Below are 22,557 nucleotides of genomic sequence, written 5' to 3'. Positions count from 1 at the left end.
GCACATACATTATAGGATTCAAAAGATTCAAACAAAGAGGAAAGGAAAATAGTTCATTTCCCAAGAATCTAATCTAATATCTTTTAGATTTAATTAATAACAGTCTTATTTTAAATAATTTCTTGCCTTGTGATAATGCTGCAAGAGAAACTTAACCTGACAACTACATTCTCATGTTTTCATTGTCTGAAAATAATTGAAACAGATCTAAAGGCTATAACTGCAGTTACTTCAATGCATTTTTTTGTGAAAATAACATTGTTATTTATTTTGCTATAGAGACAGTATTTCTTGTTGAAAAATTTGGAAAATTATTCCATCAGTTGAAGTAACAGTCTGGGAATATCAGAATTATTGCCAAAAGTGTCTTTTCAAACACACTTTCAACTGATTCAGACCCATCCATTCACAGACTCATCCACTCACTCAATTGTTAGGGTTGAAAAGAACCATAAAGATCATCTAGTTCCAACCCCCTGACATGTGCAGGGACACCTCCCACTATTTCAGGGTGCACAACTGTTGGATATTAGCTTATTCAGTAAAATTTCAGGAGGTTTGACTATTACCTTTGTTTCTGCTAACCAGCGATGAGGATCATTCAGAACTGTTGGTGTAAGTGATATTGCCTATGGAAAAGAATGAAAGAAAGACATAAAAATGGGAATGAGACACAGAAAGGAGAAAGTGTTTTCTGCTTACTGGAATTAAATCAAACAAATCATTTTTTGTCAGGAAAGATTAAGCCTAGTATTTAACTTCTCCTAATACAAGTATTTATCCATCAAATTCCTCATTGCTCACCTCAGTTGCAGTGCCAACTTCTTGAAGCAAAGAACTTGTATGAAACCTTTTAGAAACCTTGCCAATATCTTAAGTATTGGGCAGAGGAAAATACAGTAAAGAAACCTTCTTACCTACTTTAAAAAAAAAAATCATACCAGGCACCACAAAACTGTTTAACATTTGTTTTCATATTTGCTGTCTAGTCAAAAATTCAGATTCAAAACTGGTTTAACTTTGTCACTGGTCAAAACTTAGAGGGGATAAATAAGAAGAATTGTATCAGAGATCTGCAAAACTTTATCCAGAAGCCAAAGACTCAGCAGGAGGTGGGAAGCAAGTCCAAGAAGGCATGGTTCAATGATCAAGAATGTGGCAACTATACCAGATAAAGATTTAATAAAAAAAAAAATTATATGTAAGGATACAGAGCAGAAAGCTTGTTTATCAAATACTTTTTCTTAGAATTTTCATCTGTTTTTGTGGTGCAACATCCCAGCTCCATAGCTAAGTGGAGAAATGGTGTCAATGGTGAAAAATTCCTGTTTGAAAAGCAGCCCAGCCCAGTCAAGTGACGAGCAACTACAAAGTATCCTCTGTTTAAACAGCAAAATAGAAAAAGATGTAATCTGAGTGTACTCTGGAAAAAGCCACCAGGTCAAGCATTTGCGAATGTCCAAAATGCTACTGAGTGTGGTGACAAGCTGAGTCAGACTCTCTTTTCTTTATTCTCAGCAATGTACAGTGTTGATTTAAGAGGATTAGTCTTGTAGAATCATGTGCAGGGAGGAAGAGTGGTTTCTGTACCTGGGGAGCAAACCAGAACGGTCAGGAGAAAAGCTAGAGGGAGACAGGGGTTGCAGAAGAAGTAATAAAATAGTGAAGAAAAAATTACAGCAAGCTACCAGTTTCCTGAAAATCTGAGTCAGAGTTTTCTGGATACAAGGACCTGCTCCCCAGAAGAGGAGGTTATAAATTCTTTTCATTTCCAGCATTTACTTCTCTACTTAAAAAACAAAGCATCTAAATGAATTTTAACAACAGTTTTCTTTCATTTTCCCCCAACTTTAAACGCATTTTAGGTCTTCCTTGGGGACTTCCCAACTCTAGGAACACGGCCTAGGAAAACCTGCCTCAAAACTCTGGCTGATGTAAGGTCCTCTCACTAAAGCAAAAGCAGAACTATTAAAAAAGAAATTGCAAAAGAAAGCAGTACTGGTGATATATGAACAGATCTTCCTAGAATCCCATTCTAATACCTAGTAATGTCTCTCCAAACCACCTAAATATCCATAATTCTATTGTCCATAAATTATCTGTACAGTTAAGTGATAGGTGACAACAATGAATACAAGTTCTACTACAAATTTCATTAAGAAAATAACAAAGTCTGCAGCTTAAACTTAGAATTACTAAGTTAAAACTTAGAATTACTTTGAGTTTTTCCACAGAGTCCCGAGAAAAAATTTCACAAGCAGAATCAATTTCACTTCCTATCATGGAGAGAATGGATTGCTGTTCCATTTCTAAGTGACGCAGCTGATCCTTAAACTGCAGTCTGGCCTCACTCATCTTTCTCAAATGATCTTCCTCATTGCTGATCTGTTTTTCCTGGAGTGAAAGAGGAAAAACAATACAAAGAGAAATTACTGCATTAGTAATGTAACATACATCATTAGCAATATATCTTTCAATCTTATAATCACAATATACTCATTCATGCAAAGTTCAATTCCTTGCCACGGGAAAACAATACCTTCTAGTAGCACTCATAAGTTCTTCTCTTGATTCTCCCCATTCTCTTGTAAATCAGTTATGAAGAAACTGCTACCAAATCCAAACTCAACAATCAAAAAGCTTATTTTCAAAGACAAAAATAAACATTCTATTACAAATCTCCTTCTCACAAGTAGAAAGAGAGCCCATAACAAATACTTATTACCTTTTGCCATGAACCAGTTACAAGCATCTAATCTCTATCATCAGAAAAGAGATCCCTACAGGTAAATTTTATTGGCGGTCAGTGTGCTCTCAAAGGAAAACTACTCAAAAAATATCTCATAGGACAGTGAGTAGCACTAAGGAAAGCATTTTAAGTTATCTAATGTCAGAAAGTTCATTAAATATGTTAGATATGTTTTTAAAATTCAGATTCACTTCTTTTATATCTGTGATAGCGCCACCATGTAAAACTGAAGAAAACCTCTGGCAGATTATACAAAACATTGAATTATGCATTGCAATTAATATTAAAAAAATCCTCATCTTGTGAGAAAAAGTGATATTGAAACACACCTGTCTGCTGCAGAGATCAGGAGGATGTAGTGCAGTGAAGGGCAAACACTTTAACAGGAATATTTTAGTGTATGCAAGTGCACTGAGAATGGTGAGAAGAGTAAGAATAATAATTATGAAACTTTATTAATTGTGGACCTTCACAATGACAAGGTAAAACTGTTTAAAGTGTATTTGTTGGAAATCTTCACACACTGCTCTTAAGAGACACCAATATGGAGCTAGGTATGTCTAACATACAGGTTCTGTGAATGGGATACATATGGGATCATGGAATCATTTAGGTTGGAAAAGAACTCTAAGATCATTGAATCCACTGCAAATCCTGCCCTGCCAAGTCAACCACACCTGAGTACCACATCTACATCTTTTAAATAGGGGATGGTGACTCAACCACTTCCCTGGGAATCCTCTTCCAATGTGTGAATAAATTTTTCCTAATACCCAATCTAAACCTCCCCGGTACATCTTGAGGTTATTTCCTCTTGTCCTATCACTTGCTACTTGGGAGAAGAGACCAACACCCTCCTTGCTACCTCCTTTCATGAGGTTGTATACATATTTACGCATAGCTGTTACTTCTACTAGCAAAATAGGTGTTTTTAATGCAGGTGACCTACAAATGTGAAAACACATACCTGATAAACAGTCTGATTTTTTCATTTAAATAACACAAAAATACTTGAATTAGTAGTTTTTTCAAACTGAAGGAAGATTTTTAAGATGCACAGATTTCAGTATTTCTGTACTATGAAAATGACAGTTGAAATACCAGTTCTGACCTACATCAGTACTATGAAAGTTATAGGATCATATTATGTATGTTTCCAGTGTCAGTATTCTGTTATCTCATTATTCACTGAACAGAGTCCATCACATGTCAATGCCACTATGCTAGTTTGAGATTTCTCAAATTTATTTATTATTTACTCCATCCTAACACTCCTTCTGACAATCCACAACAAAACCACAACAGTAAATATTTCCTTAAGTTAACCAATTAATGTAATCAAGTAGAACTCTCCTTCTGCATTTACCTTCAAAGGCTGAGATAATAGGATTGTGTTCTCAAAAGCTTCTACATTCTTTTTCAGTTCAGAGACAAAAACTTGGTCTAAAAACTGTATCTTCCCAACATTAGGTAAGGTTGGAGCTAGTTCACAACCAACTAAAGAAGCCTATGTACACTCCTACAAACATATTTCCTGAATAATAGATATTCTAGCACTAAAATGCCAACCTAGAAAAAACATATTTTGAATTTTCATTTGAGGTACTTTTTATTAGTCTGACAAGTTGAGCTTTTAAAACACTTCCTATTAGTTTAACAAGCTAAAGAAATTCCAGGCTTAAGATTTTTCTATCTCCATACTTCAAAAAATAAAAATCTTCCACCCCAAATTAGTCAGAATTTCTTTTACTGTGCTTACATTGTACCTACTTCAAATTAGCTCTAAATTATTCATAACTGCACTGCATCTTTAAGAAAAATGTGAAGAAAACAAGAACTGGTTGGTTAAACAGTTGTTAGTTACCTATATTAGATATCAGGGAGGAACAGGATTTATATTTCAAGTCCGAAATAGTATTACTGAATTCTTTGGAGGATACAATTCATAACCCAGACAAAGCAGTTTTGTCTTCTTTCACTTATACTGAAATTGTGTACTACAGTATGATTGGGTATATTCTTTAATACATACATGTATTTTTTTAAATTTAAATTTACCATCTATTTCTATAATCCATCACTTATTTTAGGTATTTATTAGCAGAGAGACCAAAGGTTAAACCAGTTAACTTTACCTTTTTCTCCAGTTCTTGTTCTACAAACTCACATTTCCGTTTTAGTTTTATATTTTCTTCTTCATTTTGGGTTAATTCTTCTGTCAATTTATCACACTCAACTTTTATCTTCTCCAGTTGTCGACACTGAGTCTTGACTATGTTTTTCTCTTCTAAAAGTTCCATCTGATGGTAAAGGGAAAATGGATTACAAAGTCACTCTATGGGTTATTTTAAAACACACCCAGACTCTAAAGTTTTAAATCAGTGGAAGATTATTACTGAATGATAACTCAATTTAATTTTTACATTTAAGTTATATTAAGTGCAATCACTTATCTGAACATGGAAAATATGTATCATAGAGTTGTAGAACCATATAGTGTCTTAAAAGCAGTAAAAAGAAGTCTCACATTCTGCATTTCAACTCTGCTACACTCATCAGCTTACATCACTTTGAGAAGCCTAGCATTTATGCAACTTTTCCATTACTGAAATAATTTGGAATCAGAAAGTCTAAAACTATCATTTTATTTCAGGAACTAATATTGAATTTATATCTGCAAGAAAACAACTGCAAAGATTTAGTATTTTTAATTTCTAAAATTGTGTCAGTTTAATGCTATTATAGTGCAGGGTTAACACTGTTCATGAAAACACTGCAGAGAAAAATGAAGAAAACATTTAAGGGCCTTGAAAGCCCTGAGAGTGAGTGAATAAAGTATATTTGTTTCCAGTGCAAAAGATAACTGACTGAAAATGACAGGCTTGAGAAATTCTCTAAAATATCTAGAAAATAAATTAAAAAAAAAACAAAACAAAACAAAAAACAACAAGAACCCCCAACCACAAAACAAAGAAGCAAATTAACATGCATATTACTCAAACCAGTTTCATAATAGATAAGTTGTGGGATGCAGTTACACACAAATAAACCTGCAAAGTAAATTCCTTTCTGAGGAAAAGCAAAAATTCTATTTCCCAATTACACTATAAATATAACTCCTCTGAGGAAGAAGGGTAAGGAGAGAGGTTTTATGAGTTAATTTAGATGCTGAAGCTAACAGAGTACATACAAAAACTCTTCCGAAGGAAAATTTGAGAAAGAACTTTGGCATCCAAGGTCTACAAAGACTTATGACCACAAAGACAAGCCTGCAGTGCCCAAAACATTTTCTGTGAATATGCTTACAAAATCAACTTTTCAATTCCTACCAAAGGTAATTGCATTATAATGTCTTTGCAGATGGGGACAATGCAAGAACAAAATTCCTCACTTGTTTTACCTTTGAGACACAATGGACAAAGTTAAATTTTATTAATTTTCAGTATGGACAAGGCAGATGTGACCATAATTTAATTGATCTTTATTGAATCCAATTTCCACACCTGACAATCTTCAGGAAAATAAGAACTACACACTTAGAAAGTGTATAGAAAACAATTGAAAAAGAAATACATGTACAGAATTTTATACGTATAGATAACACAACTCTATATAACCTTAAAGATTAATACTTCAGATATTTCAACACTGTCAGGCATAAGGACATTTTGCATGTCATCATTCTAAGAAAACAAGGGTATTTTTAAAGCATATGTTGTAAAATTAGGGGATAGATTCAGAGCTTCTGAGCACATAGCCAAACGGGGACCACTAAGCAAACAACTTTCCTATGCCTAGTGTACCTATCATTTTAAATAATAAATAAGACATCATATGGGCATTGGTTGCGAATCATTTAGGATGTTCTAGCAGAAACTGAATTAAAAGCTAAAGTACCAGAGCCTCAGTAATGAAACAGTAAGATCCTTCTTAACACTGACATCTCATACAAAATTTTATTTTCTTCTCCAGTTCTATTGCATCATACATTATTCTTATGGTACCTTCCCTACTACCCCAAAACTACTTAACCACCTAATATTTTTTCAATCCAGTGCAGCACTACAGAGAATCAAGCAAAAGTGAGGCAGAAACTACCACACAGAGGAGGTAAGAACTGCAAGAATCAAAAGTCACCTCTTTTTACAACCTATGCAGCAGTTAGTCCTCTAAACACAGGGCTCTATACTTTGATTTCCTGAAAGTAATTCATAAATGCATCCTCTTTTAAGGCTTTGGGTCCTACAAATATTTTAAATTTCCATTTACTCCTCAAGTGTCTCCCAAATGACCTTTTTTTTTAAAGCTTTAACTATCTTTGGATAGGATAATGTATGTTCCTTTTCAAAAACAGTTACAAAGGTTGGATGAGGCTGAGGCATAAGGGCAAGATTATTACTGTAAAAGACAATTGGTTGCTGGGTACAAAAACTTACACCAGCCTCAATATACCCCAGGATAACAGGTTAAAAAAAACCCAGCCTTTTCTGCTGGATTTCCCTAAACTCTACCCTAACCCCACAATATTTAAATACAAAGAAAAAAAGATAAAATGCATTTAAGTTTACCTTAATTTGGAAGAAAAGTATGTCCATAAAATTGGAATCCAATTGCCATGTAATGATGAGTTCAGACAAAAAGTAACAAAATCACCTGCAGGATGATATGTTCTCATCAGATCTTCCTACAGATGGATATAATGTTCTTTTTTGTTTTACTTACAATCTTGATTCTCTCAATCAAGAGAATCTTGTGCATTATCATTTTGTATACTTCAAAAAAAGTTGCCTACTCTAATAGCTTAGAAAATTCATCTCCCTCAAACCCTCTGCTCTTAAAAAAATGTATGTAGATTTAGGATTCTGGGAAAGTCATGGCACTGTAAATGAAATAAGGAAGTCAATTTTTTTCATATTCTGTTTAGGTTCAACAATCAGTAAAATATCAAGGTCCTTACCGTAAGATTTGCCATTTCATAGAAGAACACAGTCACAATCAACCAATTTTTTTTCTAGCACCCAAAATACACTTTCCTTCTCTCCCCTGTCAAATGTACACCCTTAATTTCAGTCATTATCAAAGACAAAACACATTTTTCAACAGATCATTTAAATAATGCTATACACATGAAAAATTAAGTCCTCTGTGTTAAACAGTGCTGTCAAAATATTTGGTTTTAATGATCCTTCCACTAACAATCATCTAGTTTTCTTTTGATTGCTATCTTCATTAAATGGTTTCTGTGGTACCAGATGCTTAAGAATTACTGTCAATTCTTATATCCATATATGGTACATTATATCTTATATCTTTAATGGTATATTAAATAACTAAATATCCTTTCTAAGTTATGTCAATTCATAACTGTAAAATATGTAGGAAAGATGCATTTTTAACAAGTATATTTGTGATAATATAAAGGAAAAATATGCTTGCATTACTTATGACGAAGTAGATCATGAATTACTTAAGCTTTGATTAAGGATTTCATAGCTTTTTTATGGTTAAATTGATAGAATTTTGACGAGCAAATTTGTAATTTAACGGTACTAAGGTGAAAACTATATGTATACAGTGCTTCAGAAGTCACTCATAACATGTTGGTAATTTACAACTTACGTGGAAAACCAACACCTCCATTAAAATAACTATAAAATTTAATATTATTATTATAAACATCTACATATATATATTTAACCATGTAATCAAAATTGTTTCAATAGAAGTGCAATGTAAACTTACACAGCTGTTGACAGTTAACTGCAGTTTAGAGCACTTCAACTTAACTTTTCAATTTTATTCAGAGCACTTAAAGCCACTAAAATGCTTGTTTTCTTTCCAAAGCAATAGCTTTATATCAGAAGCAAATGATACAAACTAAAGACATTAATTTGCTTCTTCATTAATAAAATGCTATATTTCATCATTTGCTATATAAACACTTCTCTGAGAAATTCTACAGATATGGGTAATTCTAAAACTTTTAGAAATAGAAACAACTCTCAAAATTAAACTTAACTAGAGTTACACATCATTACTATTCACATTCTGAAAGTATTTCCAGATACAATGACAGTACTTCTGCATTCTGCAATTTAAACATCATAGAATCATAGAATGGTTTGGGTAGGAAGGGACATTAACAATCATCTCCTTCCAACTCCCATTTTCCACCAGACCATGTTGCTCAGAGCCCCATCAAACCTGGCCTTGAACACTTCCAGAGATAGGGCATCCACAACTTCTCTGGGCTACCTGTTCCAGTGCCTCACCACACTCACAGTAAAGAATTTTTTCCTAATATCTAATCTAAACCTACTGCTTTTTAGTTTGAAGCCATTTCCCCTTGTCCTTTCATTATATGCCCTTGTAAAGAGTCTCTCTTCATCTTTCTTGTAGGCTCCTTTCAGATCCTGGAAGGAGGGTACCCCAAAGCCTTCTCTTTCCTAGGCCCAATTCTCTCAGCCTTCACTACAAGAGAGGTGCTCCATCCCTCTATCAGCTTGGTGACCCTCCTCTGGACTTGTGCCAACAGGTCCTTGTCCTTCCTGTGCCAGGGACCCACAGCTGTATGCAGCACTCCAAGGTGGGTCTCACAAGAGCAGAGTAGAGGGGCAGAATCACCTTCCTCGACCTGCTGGCCACATTTCTTTTGATGCAGCCCAGGACACAATTGGCTTTCTGGGCTGCAAGTGCACATTGCTGGGTCATGTCCAGCCTCTCATCCACCAGCACCCCCAAGTCCTTCTCAGCAGGGCCGCTCTCGATCTGTTCCTCCCCCAGCCTGTATTGATACCAGGGGCTGCCCTGACCCAGGTGCAGCATGTTGCACTCGGTCTTGTTAAACCTCATGAGGTTCCCATGGGCCCACATCTTGAGCTTGTCCAGGTCCCTCTAGATGGCATCCCATCCTTCAGGTGTGTCAACTGCACCACTCAGCTTGGTGACATCTGTAAATTTGTTTAGGATGCATTTGGTCCCTTCATATATGTCATTAATGAAGATATTTAACAGCACTGGTCCAAATACAGAAAAGATACCACTTGTCACTGATGTCCATTGGGACTCTGAGCCACTGATCGCTGCTCTCTGGATTCAATCAATACCTTACCCACCTAGCAGTCCACCCACAAATCCATCTCTCTCCAATTTAAAGAGAAGGATGTGGCTGTAGGAGCAGAAGACCTTCAGAAGAAATATCAAGGAGGAAGAGCTTAGCACCCATTCAAGGAAACCTTTGCTCCCAGGGAAAAGCCATGCAGGGTGCTACGATGTTCTCATTATCTGTCTGCTGAGAGGTAACTCCCTTGATACAAGTGATAAAATTCTCACAGACATGCCTGGAGGCCCCTGCAGGGTTGCCAGGCAGGCCATAAAGCCCAGGGGAAGAATTCAGCCTGGGCTTTTATTGCGCATGCAAAAGCTGTTGTTATAAAAGCACCAAAATGGGTTTCCACCTTTGCCTTCTAGGCCAGTTGTATTGCAGTGTTTTCGACTGTAAAAATAAATTTTCTTTAAAACAGGTGCCTGGGGTTACCTGCATGCATATCAAGCCTTACAGTGGGGGACCATATCAAAGGCTTTACTGAAGTCCAGATAAATGGCATCTGCAGCCCTTCCCTTGTGCACTGATGAAGTCACTCCATCATAGAAGGCCACTGGGTTGGTCCGGCAGGACTTGCCCCTGATGAAATCATGCTGACTGTTCCAAATCATCACCCTATCTTCCATGTGTCTTAGTATAGCTTCTAGAAGGACCTGTCCCATGATTTTCCCAGATACAGAGGTGAGAGTGACAGGTCAGTAGTTCCCAGGGTTCCCCTTTCTACGCTTTCTAAAGATGGGTACAATGTTTCACTTTTTTTTTCAGTCACCTGCTACTTCACTCAATTGCCATATAAAAACATTACAGCCTCATATATTTCCTTCTGTTGTGATCACAGACATACCTATTTCACTACTGTTGAACTAAGATTTTGACCTAAAACTGATACTGTTACATTTTTTATCCTGAACTTTAAGCTTTTATGATGGCCTGGAATAAAATGTGTGTTATGTGCATTAAAGCTCATACTCTATTATCTTCATCATTCATTGGTAGGGGGCATGTGGGGGGTGTGTATGAAGGGGGGGGAAGTCTGACATTGGAATTCTTCACAATAAGTACCTTTAGCATTCTAATTTGAGCCTCTGCATCCTCCTTTTCCTGTTTAAGGAGTTTCATGAGTTCTTGAACCTTTTGTTCATGTTTGATTTTGACATTTTGTAACTCTGATCTAAGATCTGCCAACTCCTGTAGGTGAACTTCTCTTTCCATCTTCAGCTGCCTGTTAGCTGAAGTCATCTCTTCATGTTTAGATTCCTGCTGTTTCTGGAGATCTGAGAGGCTCTTAAGTAATTCCTTTTTGACTTTCTCCTCTTCTGCTATTTTGTTTGTTAGTTCCACACGTACAGAGCTTAAATTTTTTACATCTGCTTGCATTTCTAAGAGTCGTTCTTGGTCTTTTTTATGGATCAAGTTAATAGTTGCAAGTTCTGTCTTCAAGTGTTCCTTCTCAGTTTGCATTTGATTTTGCAGAAAGACTTGCTTTTTCAACTCATTCTCCAATTTTTTTACAGTACCTTGAACTTCTTTGATCTCTTCTTCAAGAGATACCTCGTGTGACTTCATTTCATTCAGTTTTACCTCTTTACAGTGCAGGAGTTCTTCCTGCTGGGCTCTCTTTGTAAGCACATCATTCAGCTCTTTCCGGAGGTTTTCTATTTGGTGTATAGCTGAGAGAAGCTGACTTCTGAGATCATCCTTTTCTTTGATGGCCTAGGAAATAAGAAAAAGAAATCCATTGTGACCTAAAGTCCTTAAAGATAATTGTTGGACAGCTGTCCTTAGACATTAGGAATGTCTAAGGAAAAATTAACATACTTTGTTCTGTGAAAATACAAAAATTTTGCTTGTCATGAACTCAGTTCAAATGTATTCAGTGTTTCTTTAAATTTAGACACAGAACATGTGTGATCTCAAATCTGTACTTGTCCTTAAATTATCTAGCCTCACAAGCAGGGATAGTTTTGGTTAATTCCCTGCTTCTCACATTCTCTCTTTGCAGACTGAGAAGAGTTTCTTTACTGGTTCCTCTAATTAGCAAGACGGAGGAAATGAAGTATTACAGCAGAATACAGGGAGGACTATTGGTCACACACATCTTACCTATAGGTCCATTCCATATGCTGATTTATTTTGCTTACTTTCTAAAATATTACATATGAAGTATACCCACTTTAATTTTTTTTTTAAACTACAGTTTTTTAAACTACAGTTTCTATGAGAAAATACACGAAAAGAGGTGAGGGAAGTGTTATAAAAACAAAAGCCATACAATATAATAGACTGCACCAGCAGAGCATGCGAGTTAAGATTAAAGCTCACATTATGGAGCTTAGCACTGTACTAGCCACCATAGCAGCAAGCAACTTTTGACCCAGCCACTGGAAAATACAGACCCACAGACTCATTGCCAACAGAATGATGGTTTCTACTACTATTCCAAGACAGAATGATCAGCACTAGCATTGATGTGAGTGTTTGTCTTTAAAGCAGTGTCAGCAGCTGAACAAATCAAGAAATTCTTCTAAGTCAAAACCCAAAAAAAACCCTTATTTTTTGCCTGAGAAACTTTATAGGAGGAAAAAGAGATGAATAAGTGGTTTACCATACTGAACAAAGGTAAATTAAAGGCCCAGAAATGTGACAGGATCAATTTTAACAAACTGACTTTTCAAATAACAAGTTCTGAAAAATACAGAGGCTGAAACTGAATACACATGAAGAGCAATAAAAAAAAAAAAAGAGAAGTTACAAAAATATAAGGAACACAGACTCTCTAACTAGATCAATGGAAAAACCTTGGAACTGCATGGTAGATGTTAGCAGCATGCTCATCCCAAATGCAGGTTAGGTGTCTTTTTTGGCTAAAATCTCCATTTTGCTAAAAAATCTCTGCACATTCTCAAACAAAAAAATATCTATTTTTCTGCCTCCACATACCAAATTCAAACTGAGTTGCAGTCCTTATAATATTTCAGAACTTATAGTCTTTACTGGCAACAGAAGATGTCATTACTAAGCCTAGAGTCTGAGAAGAGCTTAAATACAGAAAAGAACTAAAAGTACTCTAGTTGTGCCAAAGGTCACATAGCATTAAGGTCTGTTATCAATCTGACACACATGGTGAAAGTAAACACCTTCTTTCAAAGATCTTACCACTGTCCATTACATGAGATAAAGCATAAGCTGAATGAAGGTTATTATGTAGTAGGATTTCAAGCTTTTTAAAAAAATAACATCACATTATTTCCCCAAAAATTAACTAAAAAATAAGCTAAACTACATTAATCAACACCCGAAAAGTAAGAGCAGCATTCATAGAGAAATTTTCTTCTTTACAAGAGGAAAGCTTTGATTAAGTAAAGAAACTGGAATAAATACCAGAAAAAGAAGAGAATGTGGAACTCCATAATAGCTAAAAAATATTGCCACCTATTAGTTGTCTTCCAGTTTACCAAAAATTTGGTTCAGAACTTAAGGCAGAAAGCAGTTTTAAGTCACAGTTTGCATAAATAAATCCCTTATCTTCATTTCTAAAGCAAATGGAAAGGGTACAAAAAAAAAAAAAATCAACCAACCTTACCTGACTATTCTTTTCCATCAGGTCATTGATAGTTTCATTTTGTTTTTCCGTCTCACGACTCAGTTTCTTACATTTCAACTTCCACTGGCGGATGGCTTCCTGTGCTCTCACCTTCAAATCTTCTCTTTTTTTCTCAGTCTCCAGCCTGAGTGCCTCTGAGTGCTTGAATTCAGAGAGACACCGTTCTGCTTCTTTGGTACTTTCTTCAACCTGTTGAGCTAACTCAGAAGACTGGAGTTCAGTTTGTCTACACCTATTCTCACAAGCCTTGTAGCAATTCTGTATCTCCTTTAGCTGGTCCAGCATTTTTTCCTGCTGCTTCTCCTTGTTTTCCAGGTCAGACGTTAACACCTGGAATCATCATAAAAAAATACGAACATTCTGACTCCAAAGATATGCAGTATGAAACCTTATCAAACAACATACAGCAATGTTAAATCACATTTCTATCTAAAATATGAATAGCATAAAAGATCTGCTTGACTATGAAGGAAAGCCCTGTTAGCCCAGAGAATCTCCCCCTCTGCAATGGTGAAAAATTAATTTCAAGATGAAGTAAAATACATCGTTACTCTATCCTTCCTTCATTTGTTCTTCTTCTGGTTGTTCTTGTTATTTTTCTGTATTATAGGTTTTAGATGGAGTCATTGACCATATGTTACACACTACACAAATAAGAAATAAATCAAAGATTAAAATGTAAGGAGACGTATGTAAGCAGACAAGAGGAAAAAAGAAAACTGGCAAGGAAACAATAGTATTCATCACACCCAAAGTAATCTACAGTATATGAGCTAGTTGTTACCCAGTTTTATGCTAGTTGCTTTTATGAAAGCAACATGCTGAATAAGGGTATATTTGAAAGCACTGAATACAAAGAGAATCCAGCTGCTTGGTAGATGTTTCTAGAACAAAGTGCAAAGATGTTTGAACCATTAATTTTAAAAATAACAAGTGCTGCCTTTCTCAAATTACATTTTTCAGGACTCATAATCAACTCAGGAAAAATATTCTTCATAAACCTTCTGCAAGGACATTTTCAGAAATCAGCTACTGAAGCTACACTAGCAAAACTGTATTTTACTAAGATCATCATGTAGAAATTCATATTAGTATTCTGTATTTTGGGTCTATTTAGACTGTTTTCATACCATTCAGTATTTTCATTAATGATGTAGATGAATTTGATGGACCTGATCTATAGTAAAAAATATTATCAAGCTTCAAGGGACTGAATACTTGAGAAGAGGATTAGATTTCAGAATGACTGAATAAAATTGCACATATAGACTAAAAGAAACAGGTTGTAATTCAGAAGAGACAAGGGAAAAGTACTTTGCCTAGAAAAGAATAAGCAACTTTACAGATGTATAGAGAATAACTATTTAGATAAAGATCCTTCCACAAGGTTGGGGGAGGGAGGGAGACTTGGGTTTGTTGGTTGGGGCTCCTTCTTAGTTGGTTTGTTGTATTTGTTTTATTTATTGAAAACCAGGTCATCACCTCCTGGGAGGCAGTAAATTGTACCAATCTTTTCAGGATGGTATTTGCTGTGCTGAAAAGACAACTGCATGTGCACTCTTGCATGTGACAGATTGTGGTCAAAAAATACAGACAGGAAGGGACTGATGCTATAACCAAGAACAATTCATCCATCTTGCCACTTGTACCCATGCTGCAAAGCAGGAGTAGGATTATCCACTGGACAGTCACTTGCTTATCTGTAGGATGGACATTCCTGCTCTAAGACACAACTTAGATACAGATAACAAAACAATAGGTAAAGTTTATGGAATAGTTGGGAGAAAATGTTACCCAGGTGGTAAAATAAAACAGGAGTCTTTTTAGATTTATGGTTCTACACATTAGAAAAAACCCCACGTGTATTCTTCTTCACTGTTATTTTAAACTGCATTTTTGAGCTCATCAGGCAAAATTACCAGGTCTAACCTCGTAAAAAGTCTTGATTCGTAAGACAGAACAACCAACGAAAAAAAAAGCTCACAAGCTACAATTTTAATCAAAACAAGCTTAATTTCCAATGAAAATAGAGATTATAATACTTCTTTAAAGATAAAGATATAAACTGAGTATAGCAGAAGTTAGAAACAGCCTGATAAAATACAGTCAGATATTACATTTACCCTTCAACATTTCTTCAATCGTGATTATAAATAACATTATCACTTCCCATTTTGTGTCTTTCTGGAGGCACCATAGAGGATATCAGCCTAAATTGATGTACTGCTCAGCTCTGCATCATTAAAAAATAGTTATTTATATATAATTCCCCCAGAGAATACAGTTCATTAGTAGAAGTACAGCCCCCAGAGACTTTTTACTGAAATGAGTCTAAGCTTAAACACAAAAAACAATGTTCAATTAACTATAAACATTCATGTAATTGTGTAGAAGCAAATCAATCTCCAATTTATTGATTTACAGTATAATAAAAAAAGTGGAACATTTGTTTTAGTTATTTACTTTGAAGCGCAACTAATTTATCAATATGAGTTACTTGCATGAGGAGGAAAAATTAATTTTGACACAGATGTGCCAATAAAAATATGAATTTTAATGTTTTATTTTTACAATATGTGTAAATATGATAGATCTTAGCAAATAGTTTGCACTTTCCTTAGAAAAGTTAAGCCAGCACAGACCCAACAGTTGAAATCAGCAGCAAAGCAAGTCAAAATTTCCTGCAGCCTTCTCTGCAAAGCAAGAGTATAGAGAAACAGAGGGCCTCCACATTCTTATCTTTAAGAGCATACTTCAAACCTCACTGTCTATGTACACAGTTTAGTTGTCTACAAAACCCGAAGATTATGGTCGTGCCTTTTGGTTCCTGAAAAAAATCTCAACACACAATCCCAATTTCTAGGCATGTTGTGAAAAAAAAAAAAGCAGGATGACTATTTACAATAGTAATTTTCAAAGTAACATTTCTAACAGAACATTTATAGACAAGCGATCGCCTCACTATTTGTCATTACCTGCCTACACATATCAACCTTGTGGTTGATTTGAAGCAACCCTTTACAACAATGAAAGTTATTAGAACCATTTTAAAGCATGTTGTTTTCACTTAATGACTGGGTCAGTAGAGCCTACCTTGCTAAATATGATATCCCTTTCAGACAAACACTACTCAGAAAATGACTGATCACTGGTTCTTGTGGAATTGTATTATCAGCAAAGAGTAAGTAGTTAATACAACACATAAAACTCCATTAAGCATACTACATATTTTTAGTCCCTAATTTTGACCTTATGAGAATGAAGACTGATTTGTTAGCAAGAAGTAGTTAAGCAAATTGCTGTTGTCATTGGGACAACATCATACTTGGCAGTGGTGTGTTGTGAAAGTATGACCTTGCAATTTCATTTCATAATGATGATCTTATAAACTTCAGCTTTTAATTTCTCTCTAAACAATCTTTACAACTAAAAAAACCTGTTAATTAAGCTAATGCATAGCATCACATTTTTCAATTTTAGCATACTTTCAAAAAACATTAGATTTAATATATAAAATTTTAATGAAGTAAATGCTATGTGCCTACTCTCTTAAGTTTGTCAAGACCTTCAGTCTTGAAAGGTACCCATTTTCTCTTAAAATAACAAAGTATCTTGCACAAAACGTTTATATCTGCATCCTACTATGGATGCACATATGGTCATCCTTGAATATTGGAATAACACCTGGAGTAAGGAGGTAACTGTTTCCCCATCACATATTATATCATTTGTATACAGACATCTGCCAGAGTTCCAATTCTGTTTCCCTTCAACCTTTTAGTCCTCATTTTCCTTTCAGAAACTCAGACTCTCAGTTGTAAAGTAAATTAAAAACGCATGCAGACAATACATCATAAAATTAATGTCATCACGGCCAGGCTTCGCGAACAAAGATTTGGGAAAGGCTCTATCCACATTTGTTACAAGCACACTGTGGCTAAAGAGGCCAATACAAGATAGACATGTCCGATTGCAAAAGGCACAGCAGAAAGACTCCTTAGGTAGTATATTCTGCAAGACACGGTTCTTTCTGTGTTGTCTTTTCTCCTCGAGAGTGATCCTGCGTGCGTTCTCAAAGGAAGCAGCAGCGTTATAGATGGTGTGTCTCCAGACCTCCCGATTGGAGGTCAGAGTAGACCAGTTATGTTGATCAATATGGTCAAGGCTGAGATGTTGTTTCAGGGAGCCCTTGTATCTTTTCTTCGGGGCTCCTCTCATGCGGCAGTTCACCATAAATCAAGATCTTAGGGTGGCGGTGGTCCTTCATCCTGGAGACGTGCCCTGCCCAACGCAGCTGTGTTCTCAGTAACATGGCCTCAATACTTGTGACTGCTGCTCCTTCTAGAACAGATGTATTGGTCACATAATCTGACCAGTGGATGTTTAGGATTGTACGGAGGCAGCATTGATGGAAGCGTTCTAGGAAACACAGGTGGTGGCGGTAGATGACCCATGATTCGGAACCATATAAAAGAGTAGACAGCACAATGGCTTTGTAAACACTGATCTTTGTACTTTTCTTCAGGTGTTTATTATGCCATACTCTTTTATGAAACTTTCCGAAGGCACTCTATGCCTTTGCTAATCTGTTGTCTATCTCTCCGTCAGTCTTACCATCTGAGGAGATGAGGCTACCTAGGTAATTAAACTGCTGGACTGATTTGAGCTCTGATTGGCCAATGGTGATATGGGGATGATGAAAGACTTCCTGAGGTGAATAGGGTTGGTGCGAGAACGCAGCCTTGTTTCACACCATTGCTTTTTAGAAAGGGCTCAGAAAGTGTGTTGCCATATCTGACTTGGCTGCACTGATCCGCATGAAGTGAGATGATCATTTTAAGGAACTTGGGGGGACATCCTAAACGTTCCAAAATCTGCCATAGACCTTTTCTGTTCACAGTATCAAAAGCCTTGGTGAGATCCACAAAGGTTACATAGAGACCCTTATTGTGTTCCCTACACTTCTCTTGCATATCATTAATGTAAGACACATAGTTTGACGGCTTCCTTTGCCAAGCTGTTTGTATGCACATTCCACTGCAGCCGTGGCCAGAGCAGTACTGAATACAAGTTCAGCACAGGCTGAAACTCAGATAGACGCTGGGTCAGGGACTGGGAGGAACCCACTCTGGTATTATAATCAAATGTTGCACCACAGGGTTCTCATTATTTTTTTTGCTGGTTTGTTTGGGAGGTTGCATTAAGGGTGAAATACTGTGTTACCTGTCAGAAAGGAGTTGCCCTTCATTAGGATGACATAGTAGGGAGAAGAGAAAGTACATAGCACTAAATGACAAATAAATTAAACATCTAACACAACAAACATAAGTTTGCTCTCAGCCTCCAGAGTTGTGGGATTTGAGGGAACTGGTCAAAGAGAAACATCAGTCCTGATCACAGACTACACCTTAACCCAGCTCCCATGTCTCTTCAGATTTACAGTGCCTAGAGTTGTGTTAGTGCTAAAGAAATTGGAATTATCAAAGATCTCAGTCTCCATCTTTGTTTTGAGAACATTTTTAAACTTTGTGCTGAAAGTTGTAAGCAGGCCTATGTCCAGTGGAATGAGTCTGAAGATATCCTCTTCAGTTCTGTATTACTGAAGTTTGGACAATGAGCTCAGTGTCACAACCATGTCTATGCACATATTGATGGTGGTTCCCCTTGATACAGCTGTGCCCTGAGCCTTGCAGGCTGCCCTTTTACTATGGCAGGAGAATTTGGCAGAGTGATGCTTACTTTAGATCATGCAGAATACCCTAATTTTCACACTTCTATCTTGGAATTACCCTTCTAGGCAATTCAGAATGTAAATATTTTAAGAATTTCTCCATGACAAGAATACAGAGATGTAGGGTGTTTTGGAGTTGTTTGCTGGAGGGTTTTTTTGTTTGTTCTAATATTAATCCAATTTTCTCTTTCTCAATTGTTACCGTAGTTAACAAGACTGGGATAATCTAAGAGAAAGGACAAGCAATTTCAGGAGATGGCACTCATTAGAAAAAAAGAGAAAAAACTACATTCCTTGGACACTTGAGTTTCCCTTCCAAGTGGCAAATTACTAAGCACCTGTGATTCCAAAAAAATTCTATACAGATGACAAATGCTGACCTTATAGATTAAACACTTCAGATTCCAAGGAGTATCCAGTGTCTTCTGTAGCTCAAGGTCAGTCACACAGAGAACTCAGTGAGCTTCTCTAGATGCAACAGAAGTATGATAATATTATGTGACATACAATATAACAGTATGGATGAAGGTTCTCCTGACAGAAGCAACCCAGGATATTCAGGACATTTTGTTGGTAAAATACATTGTGTATATATACAGCAATTGTTAGCATACTTTGCATTGTGATTACTACAGAAAAAAAACTGATTGTGGTATATTATCTCTTCTCAATCTTTACACAAGATGATTCTGGGTCTCAGTTTTTCTAATCTGATTATTTTCATAGTTTCACTGCTAACAGAACCAAGGGAAGGTATTAGAATATTCATGTCAACTAATTCACCCCCAATATAACATCAAATACTCTCCTCCTGGCTTTAATATCTGAAGATCTTTATAAGAGATAATTATTTTTGTGGAACAGTTAAAAAACGTCATTAAGATTAGCTACTAAATCCTGGGAGTACAGCATATTAATGCTCCAGAGATCTAAATGCAAGTACCAATTACAAAGTTTGTATGAGCCCTCAGACTACAACACTGCCAGAGACATTTCAGTTGAGAGGCTCTGGCTAGGGCTGACACAGAACAGAAGTGATGAACAAACTCAGATGCAACATTTGCCCCAGGTAAAACAGTTGTGCATCTAGTTTTCTACAGATCCAATATCCCAGCATCTAATCTAGCTTTCAACTTTCATAAGAAACTGGAGGCACAGAAAGAGAACAACATTTTCCAGTTATAGACTAGTTATTTACCTGAAGTGTAAACTAATCACTACAGGCACAAAACATGTGATTACTACCATTTTAGAAACTCCTGCAGTTTGGACTTCTAGTCCCTAGTTTGACTACTCATATCATACTCTTGCCCTGTTTTTGACACCCAATTTGAAAATAAAATCACCACAAACTACAAAACAAAATTCATCCTAGGTATAGAAAACTACATATAGAGTATTCAGTATACAATTTCTTAAAACTCACATGAACATTTAAAATGCAAGTGAGGACCACTCATTTGCTACAGTTTACAGAACAAGTGCCTTACATCACAGCTATGTGCAAACATTCTACACCAGTAGGAACACAGAAAGTCACATTTCACCCCACCATACTAATTGGATCAGTCACCTAAAGTGGATCTATATGTCTTTTTCTCCCTCATTTCTTTTTGGTGCCTTGTACCTCAGCAGTACAGCCACCAGATTGTAATGCTATGCAATCATACTACTGTCATTGGGAATGCTTTCAACAATTAATTATTGAACCTAATTATTCTCTAACTAATTTTTCCCAAATACAGACCCCAGATACTAATTTATTATCACAATCTGATCTGCATCTCTTGCAAAACAATGTATCTAACCACTAGGAACCACTAATCCAGAAGATTTAGATTTTTCATGCAAGTATAACTTCTGTGAATTGAAGAATCAAAGACAGATACATTCAATCAGTCAAAAAGTACATTCACTCGGTAAAAAGTATGCTGCACAAAATCAATTTCTTTAAGTGATGGTTTCTCTATATTTTTCCAAAGCTTGAACTGCTAATCTTCCTGAAAGATAACATCGTACAAGATACACCAAAACCATCTTCCCCCCCCCAGGTTGATATGTGATTTTAGAGAGAAAGTTCATCAAAGCAAATAGCATCTGTTCATTTTAGATCTATCTGGAGCACTATTGCAGTATTTGAACACTGACATGGCAATACAGGTTGGTCTGCAGAAGTACTGATTTCTTCTATTTTGTAAGATATCTTTAAATTTAGAAAATAGTTACTTATTGATTTTTAGAAACCTTAATTGGCTTGTATAATGACAATAATTGGCTAACAGTTTCATCTGTAGAAGAAAAGTCATAAAATGAATTTTAATGAGAATACAAATCAATATTCATAAGACTGAAAGACATATTACTGAAGAATTCTAATATTATATAAACACATCAATAATTTTCCCTCAGAAAATCTGAAATATTTTAACAAACTGACTGTACTAAGACCTTATTAGAATGAAGACGTAGTAAATCAAACAATTTCACAGGCGTAAGAGTCTAAAACCACTTATGGAGAAAGTAGGGTATTGCATCCTTATAATTCGTGCACTTCATTTATTTCTTAGTCATAATAATTAGATCATAATAGTCAACCATAACAGCCCAATATCTATACAGTTTCATTCAGAAAAGTGTATTTAAGATAGTTGTATACATTTGCAAGATCTCACAGCAGCATGCTCACATAAAAAACAATAACTGAAATAAAACGTTTCTCTATTAAATTTAAAAATTAATTTAAGATTGAACTCACTTCTAAACATGAGTTTAAGAATACATTTTAACCTTTTCATCCTCTCTGTTTTACATCACGTGATTTTATGGCAACTCTTGGGGACTAAATGAAAAACACATAACTCAAATTGTTGAAAACAATGACATTTAAATAAATCAAAAGAAATTTCTAGTATCACATCTACATCAGAGGCAAGCGCAGTTAGATCCTCCCATTAAACAAAGATAAATTACACCAAAGTCAAACATGACTGGTCACTTCCAACTGGGAATGAGACTATCTGAGAGGAGCAGCTGTTAGAAAAGCTTGACAAAATGCTTTGTTAGAACATGAGTTTAGAAATTCACATCCTTGCACTCCTTGATGTCTCATTAAAAGAAAAACACACTAGCTATTTTCCTGTTACTGCCTCTGTAGGAGAAAGGCAGTGGGAAGCAGATAAGAAGAACAAAGTATTTTCTGTTGAGAAAATGAGGGAAGTCAAAGATTTCTAACTCAGAGCAATGACAACGACCCCGACTGAGCACTCTCACATGAGTATTTTCAGAGCAGGAAATTAGTATTAGAAGATCATTCTGACTCTTAAGAAAGCATGTTCTACAAGCAGAATTTTAAAGTAATTGGTTTTCTG

The 22,557-nt window shown here is 35.8% G+C and overlaps 1 protein-coding gene across 1 annotated transcript in view; it reads right to left on the bottom strand.

The window, feature by feature from the left end:
* The window catches only part of CEP128 (centrosomal protein 128), a 116,853-nt gene that overhangs the window by 65,092 nt on the left and 29,204 nt on the right, over positions 1 to 22,557 (bottom strand). The window contains exons 14-18 of the mRNA XM_039390023.1: positions 13,438 to 13,788; positions 10,917 to 11,567; positions 4,885 to 5,049; positions 2,218 to 2,394; positions 570 to 629 (exon numbers count right to left, since the gene is read on the bottom strand). Coding sequence (XP_039245957.1) covers positions 570 to 629; positions 2,218 to 2,394; positions 4,885 to 5,049; positions 10,917 to 11,567; positions 13,438 to 13,788 — 1,404 coding nt within the window. The remainder of the gene's footprint in view (positions 1 to 569; positions 630 to 2,217; positions 2,395 to 4,884; positions 5,050 to 10,916; positions 11,568 to 13,437; positions 13,789 to 22,557) is intronic.

Source organism: Pipra filicauda, unplaced genomic scaffold (assembly GCF_003945595.2).
Source record: "Pipra filicauda isolate LSUMZ 115617 unplaced genomic scaffold, ASM394559v2 scaffold79_size2787110_pilon, whole genome shotgun sequence".
Lineage (NCBI taxonomy): Eukaryota > Metazoa > Chordata > Aves > Passeriformes > Pipridae > Pipra > Pipra filicauda.
Note: the sequence above shows the minus strand (reverse complement) of the source record. Positions and strands in the feature narration are given on the sequence as shown.